At 33.5% G+C, this 14,348-nt stretch overlaps 1 protein-coding gene across 3 annotated transcripts in view; it reads right to left on the bottom strand.

The window, feature by feature from the left end:
* The window catches only part of NEXN (nexilin (F actin binding protein)), a 39,075-nt gene that overhangs the window by 11,023 nt on the left and 13,704 nt on the right, over positions 1-14,348 (bottom strand). For 2 of the 3 annotated variants that reach the window (XM_012722304.1, XM_012722305.1), the window contains exons 2-8: positions 11,794-11,872; positions 9,675-9,753; positions 9,441-9,589; positions 5,081-5,122; positions 3,768-3,962; positions 3,495-3,671; positions 1,751-1,939 (exon numbers count right to left, since the gene is read on the bottom strand). In XM_012722304.1, the coding sequence (XP_012577758.1) occupies positions 1,751-1,939; positions 3,495-3,671; positions 3,768-3,962; positions 5,081-5,122; positions 9,441-9,589; positions 9,675-9,753; positions 11,794-11,820 (858 nt within the window). In that variant the 5' untranslated portion in view covers positions 11,821-11,872. The remainder of the gene's footprint in view (positions 1-1,750; positions 1,940-3,494; positions 3,672-3,767; positions 3,963-5,080; positions 5,123-9,440; positions 9,590-9,674; positions 9,754-11,793; positions 11,873-14,348) is intronic. The other variant, XM_012722306.1, reaches the window with a different exon arrangement.

Here is a 14,348-nt window from a genome sequence, read left to right as displayed (position 1 = left end):
GACAACTTTACCACAGAGCCAGTTCAACTCAAACAAGATTTGTTTTTAAAAAATCATAATATATGAGTTAATTAAGCATTATATGTGAAATTATGATTCTTGGTCCTGGCTGAGAGTACAACATAAATGAGGGGGAGAGGGAGGGAGAGGATTCACTGTTTTTTCATGATACAGAAAGGTCTCCAGCAATTCAGAGTTTTGTTGTGATGTAGTTCTCGACACTTTTTCCACTAGTGAATCATGGTAAATGCATAGATAGAACACTTCTCTGGAACCTGGGTGATCAGCAAAAGACTTCCCAGAAGAAATAGAATGCATAAATAGGAATAGCACAGCTTAAGGACAGAATGGAAATGTCTCACACAATATTTATCAAAGTCCAGAGAATAGCTCATAGCTTTTTGAAGAATTTCCTATGTCTAGAACAAAATGGTAGAAAGAATCAAGAAATGAAACTGAAGAAGCATGGTAGGGCAAAATTATAAAGAAATTTATCTTTAAATTTTTTTGATTTTTGCTTAAGGGAAATAGCAAAATCACATTTACTCTTTTTTTTTTCTTCTTCTTTGACTTCTTTAAGAAAGATCACTCCTGGTTTACAGGGAAGAATGGGCTATAAACAAAAAGCAAGTTAATCACAAGTTGGCCCAAGATGAGGGCCTAAATTATAGTAATGGCTCTGGGAAATGGGGGAAACTGATAGGTTTTGAGTGATTTAAAAAGATAAATACATGAGACAAAGAATGACAGGGTATGAATGGGCATGAGTGAGAAGGTGAAAGTATTCTGGCTCCCAGGTTTCTGATTTGTGCATCTGAGTGGGTAATGAAGCCAAACACTTGGCTGTGTTCATGCAGCCATAGAAAGAAAACCAGGTCACAAAAGCACTGCGGTCAAGTGAAATATTTCAAGAAACATATAACTCCAGCTTGGAGGAAAGCAAAGTTTGTCACATACCTCTACATTTTACATGGTATGGACAATTAAACTGTACCTGTTGTACCAAAATGGTGTAGATAGTATAACAATGTAACAGAGTTAGTTTAGTATCAATATCCAGAACTGATGGATGAGCACTTTGTAGAATTAAATAATTGTGATTAATGACTTTGGTCGTTTAATATATACTGGATGAGATGGAAACTGAAATGACAGGTAGGAGGAAATGGAAATACAGGAGCAGAGAATGGAAGAGTGAGAAAAGGTAGGGATAGGAAACAATGTTCTTTCCTTAATACTTAGTTCTGGAAAACATGCCTTCCTTAAAAAAAGGAAGACAGTATTCAATCTTTTATACCAGTCATAGCAATTTAGTCAGAACCTTCTCAACACTACATGGAAGCAATCACCTTTTACTGGTTATGCCATAGGCTACTTTAAAGATTTTAATTATTTTTGTGTAGAACCGGTGGGGGTGGGGGAGAAGATTCACTAGAAACAGAGTGGGGAGCAGGACAGGTGGATCTGCTGAAATACACTGCTAAGGGGAGCAGCAAGTGAGACAGGAGAGGTCTGCTGCACCGTGTGGGTCAACTCCCTTGCCAGGGGTAAAATTCAGAACAACACAGTGGTAGTGCTGAGACTTAACCCTGAGGCCACCAGGAAGGAGACTTTAAAACCTATTTGCCACCCCTGCTATTAGCACAAATTCCCAAAAATAATAGAGTATTTCCTAAATTTTAATTATATCTATTAACAGCCTAAAAAGCTGAAACCTAAAGACATTTCTCTGGTTATCCGCTTATCTTACCATGCTCTTCCTTGCTTCAGCAAATGCTTTCTTTTCTTCTTCTATTCTTCTTCTGGCTTCTTCTTCTGCTTTTCTTTTTTCATCTTCTCTTCTTTGTCTTTCCATTTCTTCAAAACTGAGCTTGAGTTTGCCTGGGCGGTATGCTTTAAAAAGTTTTTCTGTATCTTGATTTTCCTCCTCTTCATTTACCTAACCAAAAAACAACTCATTACCAAGATCTGAGATTCATCAAAGACAAGAATGAGTGAACAAACAAATGACACAGAATTATCCATCTTAGATGGGAATGTTTCTATGCTTTTAATATAATAGACAAAAATCCTGTTCCTTTATAATGTCTTATGTGATAAAATATTCCAATTTGGAGCAATTCCCAATAAAGATACACTCAAAACTTCTCAACTGAAATTTTTCAATAGATAAGATGCAGTATGGTCATTTAAGAGTTTTATTAAAGTAACTCCCAGAACAAGCACAAGGCATGTGTGTCTACTTAAGCTGAGACTCAAGTGTTCTTACAAAGTCATTGGTAGTAAAATAAAATTCTCATCTTGAACAAATGGTGGTTAACAGAGGAAAAGGGATTTGTTGCAGGTGGGTATATTGTGTAAAAGGTCAATTATATGGTAGTAAATGGAAACTAGACTTTTGCTGGTGATGATGATGTAGTATATACAGAGGTCGAAACAGAATACTGTATACCTAAAACCTGTATAATGTTATAAAGCAGCGTTAGCTCAAAAAATTAAAATTCTCGTTTTGTAATTTTGATAGTTTCCTTTTTTACTACTATTGTGCTTTTCTTTATAGTAATCAGATAAAAGATTGTTATCTGGCACTATTTTATATAAACTTCAAATTTATTTAAATCATAATTAACATGAATAAAATTTAAATAGTCATCAAAATTTATCATTTGGTTAATTTAATTAATGATAGTTCTATTTCTTTTTACTGAATTGACTGTTAGAGACCTAAAATGTACAGGCAGTTATAGCCCAAAGTAATAACATTTTCAAGCAACTGTCCAGGAAATTAAAATTTTGAAACTAGGCCCTCCCTGGTACGCAGTGGGTTAAAGCACAGCACTGAGAAGCTAAAGCCACTTCCTCATGAGGTAATCACATGGCGGCAGACCTCTCCTGACCCGCCTGCTGCTCCCCTCAGCAGTGTACTTCGTAGATCTGCCTGTTCTGCTCCCCACTCTGTCTCTGGTGAAGCCTCTCGCCGCCCCTGAGCCTCTGGCCTGTACCCCAATTCTGTATGAACAAATAAATCTTTAAAAAAAATTTTTTTTGAAACTATAGTTCTAAGACTATACTTTGTAAGCTTAGTCCTATAGAATTAAATGTATACTTTTGATTAGACTTAAAGTATGATTATATATCTCACAGGGGAGAGAAACAAGATTCACTTAATAGTTTGGATATTTAAAGCAACTTATAAAAATAAAAAATTAAAGCAGAATATATAAATACTTCCAAATCAGATCCTTTTATATAGAAACTCTTTTTGAATTTATAGGAATAAAGTTTACCTAAAGCCAGTTGCTTTCCCTAGTATTACACATTTTATTCATAACACATTTATTATAATCATATCAATATATATTGTTATAATATATGAAATGAGTATAACATAACATTTGGTGGGATATAACATACATAACTGTATGTCATACACCACTATATACCATATGTAATATGATGTATAAGTAGTTCACTTTTTTTTTTTTTTTTTTTACCATTTGTCGCCTAGCTTCTTCAAAGGCACGCTTCTCTTCTTCTAAACGTTGTCTTGCTTCTTCTTCAGCTTGCTTTCTTCGGTTTTCTTGTCTCTGTCTTTCCAATTCTTCAAAAGTTAGTTTCAATTTTCCTGGAGAAAGGGACTCTTTTTTTGCCTCACTTTCCAGTTCATCATCCTAAGAAATTACGAAAAACAATTTGTTAAAAATTTAAGTGAAAGTGCTGCTAACCAATTCAACTGCTTTGATTTGTTCTTTAAAAAAACAATTTACCATGACTAATGAAAGACATTTTGCCTCCTTGAGTGATCTTCGTTCTTCTTCGTATCTTATTTTCTTTTCTTCTTCATACTTCATCCTTTCTTTCTCTTCTCTCTCTTTTTCTAGATCCTCAAAATTCTTTGTTTTTCCAGATGCTTTGTATGACTTGACAGGTACAACTGTTACAAGTAACGAATCATCTCCTTCCTAAATTATAAAATAGATAGTTAGTTTATTTCTTCCTACTCAAAATTTAAATTTCACAAGACTTTATTTTACCTCCATCATTGATGGAACTTCATTACATTGCCATCAATGTTATAAAAGATAAAAATGTACATTTTTTACAGGTCACTATTAGATATCTTCTCTGCATTCATTGTACATTATGAGTTAGTTTTTTAAAAAATCCATCACTGACAAAATCCAAGAACATCTTATTTCCTAGAATGTGACATTAATACAGCTGTTTGGATAAAACTGTGTAACATTTTCTGAAAGTACCTGCACTAATCCCACCAAAGGTGATGTGCATGTGAGTGTACCTTGAATCAATTTGATGGTAGATGGATTCATTTTAAACACACAAAATAGTTTTTCCAGTTGATATTTATCTCCATGCAAGTTTTAAATATGAATTAAAACTAACACTTAATGAAGAAAAACATAATATTTCCTAATAATCTAGAAACATTCATATTCTTGACAAAATTCTTGCATTTGACTTTATTAAGATATTCTTAAACTTGTTATTTTTTAGATTCATTAGAATTCAAGTACACCATCTAACTTTACCTCTGAGCCATATTCAAAAATGAAGTTATAATATATAACCATGCTCCTAATATAAAATTCCTTCCAAATCAAATGGCTGTACTTTTAGGCATACCATCAAATTGATTGATTTTTAACTTTCTCTGTTAGCTAGGAAGGGCTAACTGAAGTTTTTGTGGTTGTCCAACATTCCTTCATGGTAATGGACACTGCACTCTCTACCAGACAAAATAACCAAAACAAACTATAGGAACTCTGAGTAAAGAAGACATGATGAATGTTAGCTTTCAATAACCTGCTGCTCAAGAAATACATAGTTTTGGCAAAATGTCTCAAAATGAGACTTATGTCTCTAATTTAATCATAAAGCAAAAACATACTTTCTTTTAAAAATGCTAAGAGCAAAAGTATGATCTTGCTTTGCAAAATATTTTTATGCTTTTTGTTGTTATGTTTATAATAAAAAGGTAAAATCTTTAATTTTTTCATGAAGATCATTTGTGAATCAGATAATTTTAGGTGAATGTTTCATTAAAGGAAATGCCATTTACCTCTGATGCTGATTCAGTGTCCGTATTGTTTATGTCCTCAATCTATTGAATGAGAATTTCATATCATTACATTACATTGGATTTTTACTTTTTGCCTTTAAACATACAACTGAAAATTAGTTTAGCTGATGAATTTATAATTTGGAAATATTTTATGTTGCTCCAAATTCATTTATTATATCATATCCTTTATTAAATGCAGAGTAAATCTTAGATTCAGTTTTGCCTTTTGTCATCTACCGCAATAGCTAGGGAACAACATGTGAAGAAAAAATTAAAATTAAACCAACCTTTGTAAATCTGAAATTTGAATAATGGACAAAACTCATTACCTAGCTGTGAGCTTACAAAAAATTATTAATTAGTGATTTAAACTGAGATACAAAAACATTTCTCTATTCTTTGAATCTGCTCCAGCAAAAGGAAAATCTATCATTACAAGCAAATAATCAACATGGCTATAATTTACAATATAAATATATGGCAAAAATATAACTGACAATAACAAAGTGCAGTGAGAGGTACAGGCTAACAGATGGCTAGTTAAGAGAGGAAAACATTTCTGTAGTCATAATTGTTTGCATTTTTCTCAGCTCTAAGTAGGAAAGATCATTTCAAAAGAGGGACCTCAATTTGGCCATTGTTCATAAGAAACATCAGGTTTCTTTGAGGAGCAGAGTGATAATGTATTTAATAAACCAAGAAGATATACCTTTTAAGTGATGTAATGTTTGAGATATTAGAAAAAGGAAACATAAGCAATGGAAAAATGGGAACCATTAAAATAAAATTTCAGATTGATTACTGTTTTCATTGATTTTTAACACCAGTTGAAAAGTCTGGAAGTGGTTTGTTTCAAATTCAGTGTAAGAATTTTATTGTAGTGACGTTTATGGTTGGATCTCTCATTAACGCACTTGTTTTTATTCTCTATCAAAGAAGCAATAATTCATTTTATTAAATAATATAAAAAAATTTCTTAAAAATAAATTATTCTGAACAAATACTTTATAAAACTATATATTTTACACAGTTATTATTAATAGTTTTTTTCAGAATAATTTGCTTTGTTATAGAATTATTATTTTTTTAAAAGATTTATTTATGCATACAGAATTGGGGTACAGGCCAGAGGTGCAGGGGCAGTGAGAGGATTCCCCGGAAACCGAGTGGGGAGCAGAACAGGCAGATCCACTAAGTACAATGCTGAGGAGAACGGCGGGAGAGACAGAAGAAGTCTGATGTGCCATGTGGGTCACCTCCCTGGCCAGGAACAAACGCGCTGAAATGGTTGCAGCTAGCTTCGTAGTGCTGCGCTTTAACCTGTTGCACCACCAGGGAGAGCCCTGTTACAGAATTATTATTCTGACTTACTATGTCAGTGGTGAAGATTTTACTGCAAGATTACTAAGACAATTTTGAATAAATATAATTACAAAATTATTTCCCTTCAAATGAATGCTGACAATTCCTCTATATATCATGTTAATCTGAAATGAAAAGTTCTAGACAATATGGTCAGAAGAAAGAAAAGACATTAGAGAATAGGGAAAAGTAACTCTAAATATCTTACCCTCAAATTTCCCATTTTTGCTGCTACACCTCCTCAACTTTTTTATTAGCTTATGATAATGAACTATATTTTGAGGGTTTATTTTTTAATTACTTCCTTGCTCATTTTAAACCATTACCTAGGCAAGAAAAGCTAGAATAATATTTTTTCACTGGATTTCAACAAATAAGAAAAATATTAATTTGTCTAAGTAGTCATGGTATCCATACATTCAAATATATAATGAGATATTAATTTCATTATAAATGTTAACTTTCAAAATCTGCTATTGAAGAACAATTTCTCAATATTTAATTTCTGGAAAGAAAGCTATTTTCATTCCTTCTCAAATCAACTTCCTTTTCTCTCCTTTCTTCTCAACATCTCAGTCCCTTACCAATAACTTCTCTTTTTCTAAGTTGATACCTAATGTTGCTCATCTGAGTATCCTTAAAGATAACCAGGTTATACCAAAATAAAAAATTTCCCTTAAGCTTTACTGGTTTTTGATTCAAACATCTAACATGCAAAGTATACCTACTTTTAATTCATCATTATACCTAGAATCTGCTAATTATCTCAGGTCACTCATTCAATCATCTTCTTGACTAAGGAATCCCTTCTAAAGCATTCCTTAGTATGGAGTTGTACAAGTGAATTTTTCAAACAAACATAAGACTTTTCTTGATTACCTAGGTCATATATTACTTCTGGTATTCAAAGATACGGATTTATTAGATTCAAGTGAAAATGTATTTAATTAGGCATTAAAATTAGGATTTATGTGCAAGATGAAATTACTACTAATAGCTTATTTTACTCCATCAACACATTCTTATATACTGTAAAAGGCCAAACATTTTATTAATGCGACTAATATGGTGTCCTACCCTATAGTATCTAGGTAGTAAAGAAGTGGGTCCTTTTCATGATTATACCTTATTTCCATCTCTCTCTGAGTATCTTATCTCTGCATTATATTCAGATTCACCTGTTCAACACAAATTTTTCTTTGAGAAACCACTGGCCACCTATTGAATTCCAAGAGTTACAGTGATCTTAAAGTGTAGTGACTAATCCATCAGTGCTTTATGAGGAAGGATCCAAGACTTAAAAGTAGATTAACTCTCTTTGCATTACTGATTATATATTTATTGCCAAACACTATACTTAATTTGTATTATAAATGCAATTATAATAAAAACTGCACAAGTCAGTTTTCATAATTTACAATATTGGCCTGTTTTAATTATAGTCCTTTATATCATTGCAAAATGAATATTAACCTTTGATAACTGAAGATGGTAGATAAGGAATATAACATCCTTTCTTCAGATTAAATAGCAAAATAATGTAGGAAATTCCAATTCCCTTCTACAATTCATCTCACATATGTCATTATTTCCTAACACACAGGTGGCTATTAGCGCAATAGAAATGGTAATATGTATAGTTTGGTTAAATAAATTTCTTTGACTTGCAAGTATGGACTCTGTTTCCCATCTTTTCACTTTTTTTAGAAAGATAGTGGAAACTGAATGAATCATAGCAAACATTTAAAGCACATAAGAAGTAGGTAAAAAAAAGTTAAATATAATCTCATAGTACAAAAAGTTGTTAAAGGGATAATAGACACCGAAAACTATGTTAGGATATTTGGTAAAATATTGATGAGAGAAGGAGGAGAAACTAAAGTGATTTCATGACCACTTATCTATGTGAACTATTAAGTATTTAGAGTCCATTTATTTAGTATCAGGTACTATTCTAACTGCTTTGCATTTATTAACTCATACTCTTATAAACAGCAGTAGAAAACAAATGCTATTATTATCATCTCACAAGCTCAGTACTTTTTTCCTCTTTTGATCTTACTGTAGACCAGGTTGCAAGAAAGACTGGGTAGAAGTTATATGAAATACACAATAACTACTCTGTCATCTCCATCTTTATGATTACAGATGACATATAACGTAAAAGAAATTTCAACACATTAAAGAAATTTTTCTGAACTGATCAGTTCTAATAAGATGTAATTATAATTTAGTATTTCAGGTTATAGTCATTAATCCTCTTGAGAAATTAGCTTTTTCTGGACATTAGATTTGATTCTTAAATATTTAATACTTACCATCTTCTTCATTCTCATGCTCTCAGTTAAATATATGGGAACTCTAAGTTCATTAGGAGACTACACAAAATCATAGTAATAATGTTTATCTCTCTTCTAATTTGTCCTCTATGACAATGGAAATCAGTAATGGCTATAAGAAAGAAATGGTTAACACACATTTCTCTCTCTCTTATTATCAATCTCTAACTTTAAAAAAGTTAATAAACTAGTCAATACTATTATTTTTTAAAATGTATTGACTTGTTTCAAATTATTGAGTAGGAAGATATCCCAGTTATGCCTAAGTATTTGGTAATAATAGACAAGTATTCAAGTATTCACTGATTGCTATTGTTAGATGCTTGCCAACAGATTATGTGTGAGATTGCCTGATAGCTTTGTAAATTTTCTAACATGTCTAGAACATTAAGGCATGTGAACTGTGTAGAGATGTGGACAGAATGACAAAATGGTAAATAACAAAAGTCATCTCATTATTCAATGATAAAATATGTGCATTCTGCCTTTATTCTTCAAGACATTTGATAATAAATGTGTGCTTAATTTTTTATTTTCATGTTAGCAGCTCTTTAATATCATATGTTTTATTGAAATATTTTAACTAGGCAGCATACTCCTTTTATCCTGTACAGCTGGTTTCTGAAGCATATACTAGCTTAATATGTAGTATATACCTGCTGAGCTTTTTTTGCTAATTCACGTTGTATCTTCCTCTTTTCTAACATATCCTGCTCAATTCTGCGTTTTCGTTCTTCCTCCGTTCTCTTCCTTTGTTCCTCTTGTCTTTGTTTCTCCATTTCAGCAAATCTACCTTTAACAGTTCCTAAGAACATATGAAACACATTTGATATTTTGCTATGTTTCCTTTTTTGCAATTTCATTTCTAATTCACCCCTCAAGTTTCTTACCTGTAAGCTTTGGAACATAGGCCTTTTCTACTTTGGAAGATGCCTCTTCTTCTTCATCAGAAGCAAGCATTTCTTTAATCTAAATGGTTAAATAAATTAATATGAACAAGTCCAAATTGTACACTAAATCAAATGTAGAATTTGAAACTATTTTGATAATATAGAAAATTATTTTAATTTAGTTAATATGAAACGTAGTTAATGTAAGTAATGAAAATGTAAATTAAAGGATAAAAATGAATATTTACACACAAATAAAATAAAATAAGATAACCTCCTGCTTTCTCCTGTTCCATTCTCTCTCTCTAATATATTGTTCTTTTCTTCTTTGCTTTTCATCTCTAGATCTCCTTTGATTTCTTTCTTCCCTGGCTTTCTGCATGGCTTCAAACTTATCCTTTACATCACCCTTGCCAAGCTTTGGCACATAGGTTTTTGGGACAGGTTTAGATGAAGAAAGCAGAATCTTCGTTAGAAGAAAATAAAGAGAAGAATGTTAAAAAAAATAAATAAGCTAGAAAGAAACTAGATAATGACAGATCAGAATAAGCAATATCAGAAATACCTATGGAAACAGAAAATAGAAATGAATTGCAAACTTATTTGCACCATCAATATTTGATAACTTCCTACAGCCTTCAATATGAAAAATTACAGGAAAATATGAGTAAATGTTATTAATATACAAGAGAACTTCCATTCACACAAAACTGAAGACTAGTGTAAATAACAATAGAATGATAGATTCTAATTTAAAGCAACCTGTTTTTCATTTTCCTAACCCATTATTAAAGATTCAGGTACTATCTCTCTTGCCTATATGATCCCAAACAATATTTCAATAAATTAGATTTCAATAAATTAGATAAAGTTGAAAACTAAGCCTAATTCATATAGGTTCTTGTTTATTTCTAATTTTAATCCGAGCAAGGCTGAAGTTTAATCCTGTTCCGTTTGAGGCTCAGGTGAGCCCAGTTTCTTGAGTACAAGCAGTGATTCATAATTACTATAGTTATACTGCCCACGTGGAATTTCCTTGAATCAACATTAAAATTACTGCCTATCTGGAACTTTAAGTCAATATTAAAATATGTAAGAAGGCTCTATTATTCCAAGCAAGATGACCTTTAAGAAGAAAATTCCCAAATGGCAATGAAAGATCAATCTAGCCAAAAATGGGGGAAAATTTCCTCTACTCTAAAACTAGGAAAGCAAATTATTTTCATCTACTTGAAATTAAGCTTATCGCTAAAGGATGTTTCAGTAAACAGAACTTCAATGTCTCAGAATATCAAACATTTTCTCCTAGTGATGATAGCAACTATTTATCACTAGGGAAGATATTGTTGTGATCCTTGCTTATTTAACCTGTGGCACACCAGTTTCTGTTTTACTATTTATAATGGTGTTATGGGTCATTTAAGATCTTTTTTTTTTTTTTTTCCGTACAGAACTGGGGTACATGCCAGAGATGCAGAGGGTGAGAGGATTCACCAGAGACAGAGTGGGGAGCAGAACAGGCAGATCAACGAAGTACGCTGCTGAGGGGAGCAGTGGGCGGGTCAGGAGAGGTCTGCCGCGCTATGTGGTCACCTCCGGGGCAGGTGGGGATCGAACTCATGCGCGGAAGTGGTTTAAACTTCTTTGTGCTGTGCTTTAACCTGCTGCGCCACCAGGGAGGGCCTAAGATCTTCTTAAGTTTATAATTTGGAGCTCTTCTTACAGCTCTTAGTAACTATAGCCAAAAACCAGGGAAAAGGCTGTAAGAAATTTTACTGCAGTTGCTGGAAGAACCTGAGAGTGAATCATTGCTTTATCCCAGTAGAATACATCAAACCTACTTTTCTAATACTGAAAAAGTAACTTCTATAACTCATCAAGATATTAAATTCTATTAAAAATGCTAGCAATCACTTCCATTTCATCATCATTCACAAATAATCTTGCTTCTTAGATGAAAATCCAAATGAAAGTACTAAGCCCAAGACTAGCCAGTGAAATTTCCCTCTTCCTATGTTTTATTATGAACTATGGACTTCTGTATATGATCTTTCCATTAAAGAATTGAGTTTTCAGAAATTCTACATTTCCCCATTTAAAAAAAGAGAGAGAGACTTACCTCTGCTTTTTGGGAAATATCATTCATGTTTGCTCAATCTGGGCCTCAGGTGATTATGAATCTTTGTATATTTTTGCACCTGAAAATATATTTTAATATTGAATAAGACTTGTTTTATGGACATGGAGGAATTTTTTTAAAAGATTTTATTTATTTATGCATATAAGCACTGGGGTACAGGTCAGAAGTGCAGGGGTTGGGGATGAGAGGATTCACTAGAGGGAGAGTGGGGAACAGAACAGGCAAACTGACTTGAAGTATACTGCTGAGGGGAGCAGTAGGTGAGACAGGAGAGGTCTGCTGTGCCATGTGGGTCACCTCCTGGCCTGGGACTGAACTCATGCTGCAGTAGCTGTGGACAACTTCAGGTGCTGCTCTTTTTTTTATTGAGATCAACGAATTGCAAATGCTCTTGATGTAATCTTGAAATAATGTAGGAATGATATTTTTATGTTGCCTTCATATATTATGGCTTGTTTACAATGTTTATTAAAGTCTTTTTGCTCCTAATTTAGCAGGTATATAATCACTATATATGGAAAACTAAAAAGAGAATCCAATGTCACTACCATCCTCAAAAAAATCAAATTCTTGTGGCCTCCCTGGTGTCACAAGGGGTTAAAGAACAGCACTATGAAGTTGTCTGCAGCTACTGCACACAAGTTTGACCCCAGCTAGAGAGGGACCCACATAATGTGGCAGACCTCTCCTGTCTCTTCCACTGCTCCCCTAAGCTGTGCATTTCTGTCAATCTGCTTGTCTTGTTCCCCATTCTGTCTCTGGTGAATCTTCTGTCCCACCCTCATCTCTGGCCTCTACCCCAGTTATTGTATGCATAAATAACTCCTTTAAAATATTTTAAAAATTTATTTATATATATATGTATATATACTTTACATCATTGTTCATTTCTTTTTAAAGATTTATTCATGCATACAGAGGTGCAGGGATAGTGAGAGGATTCACCAGACACAGAGTGGGGAGCAGAACAGGCAGATGGATGAAGTACACTGCTGAGGAGAGCAGCGGGCAGGTCAGGAGAGGTCTGCCACGCCATGTGGGTCAGCTCCAGGGCAGGGATGGAACTCATGCTGCAGTGGCTTTAGCTTCTTAGTGCTGTGCTTTAACCTGCTATGCCACCAGGGAGGGCCCCATTGTTTATTTTTAAACAATGTTTGCTTTCTTTTCTCAGGTGTAGTCCCTATAGAATTTCCACCACCAGTTTACCTATGGACCATCATCACAATTTCCTGTGCTCTTCCCTCCCTCCTTTCATTCCCTCTCCCTTGCAGAATGTTTCTGTTTTATAGTTGTCTATTTTTGTTTTGTTGTGTTATATTTTTTATTGTTCTAATTTTTTTTCCCTGATGCCTTATTTGATTCACTTATATTCCTTTTATATGTGAAGCCATTCAATATTTTTCATTTTACCTTCTGATTTATTTCACTGAAAACTCCTTCTAGCTTCATCCATTTTGCTGTGAATGGTTGCTGAATAGTATTCCATTGTATCTATATACCACATCTTTTTGATCCGGTCTAGTTTGGGGTTTTTGGGTTGTTTCCAGGTTTTGTTTTGTTTTGTTTTTTGTAATAGTTTTTTTTTATACATCATTTTGTGCCTTTTTCCATCTCAGCTGCAATCCCCGTGGACTTCCCATCACCAATTCACCGTGTGCCATCATCATAGTTCTGTGCACATCCCCGGTTTCCAGGTTTTAACTATTATAAGTAGTGTTCCAATAAACACAGGGGTACAGGTATCCTTTGAATCAATACTTTCATGTCCTTTGGGTAGATTCCTAGGAGTGGAACTGCTGGGTCATATGATATCTCCATTTTTAGTAGTCTGAGGAACCTCCACACTGTGTTCCATAGTGGTTGTACCAATTTGCATTCCCAGCAGCAGTACAGGAGAGTTCCTTTTTCACCACATCCTCGCCAACATTTGTTGTTGCTAGTTTTTTTAATATGTGCCATTCTCACTAGTGTGAGATGGCATCTCATTGTGGTTTTGATTTGTATTTCCCTGACTATAAGTGATGTTGAACATTTTTTCATATGTCTTTTGGCCATTTGCATTTCCTTTTTGGGAAGTGTCTTTTAAGTTCTTCCCATTTTTTATGCTATTGTTTACTTTGTTTTTGTTCAGTCATGTGAGTTCTTTGTATGTCTTTGTGATCAGTCCCTTATCAGTTGTATGGAATGCAAAAATTTTGTTCCTAATCTGTAGGATGTCTCTTTCTATTGGTTAATCTCTTTTGCTGTATAGAACCAAAAAAGAACTAAATTCTTGAGACTTTTTAGATATCTTAAAATTCTGTATCTGACCTTCACTCAACCAAAAATTTAATAGGGCAAATGGTGAAGAATTTTATTTATTTAAAGATTTATTTATTTATGCATACAACTTCTAGAGTACAAGCCAGAGATGCAACAGGTGAAAGGATTCGCCAAAGACAGAGCAGAGAACAGGTCAGGAACATGTACCAAAACACACTGCTGAAGCGAGCAGTGGGTGAGACAGGAGAGGTCTGCTATGCCATGTGGGTCAC

The sequence above is a fragment of the Condylura cristata genome, unplaced genomic scaffold (assembly GCF_000260355.1).
Source record: "Condylura cristata isolate star-nosed mole 26May11 unplaced genomic scaffold, ConCri1.0 scaffold00008, whole genome shotgun sequence".
Lineage (NCBI taxonomy): Eukaryota > Metazoa > Chordata > Mammalia > Eulipotyphla > Talpidae > Condylura > Condylura cristata.
The sequence above is the reverse complement of the archived record's forward strand: the minus strand, read 5'-3'. Positions and strand labels throughout refer to the sequence as shown.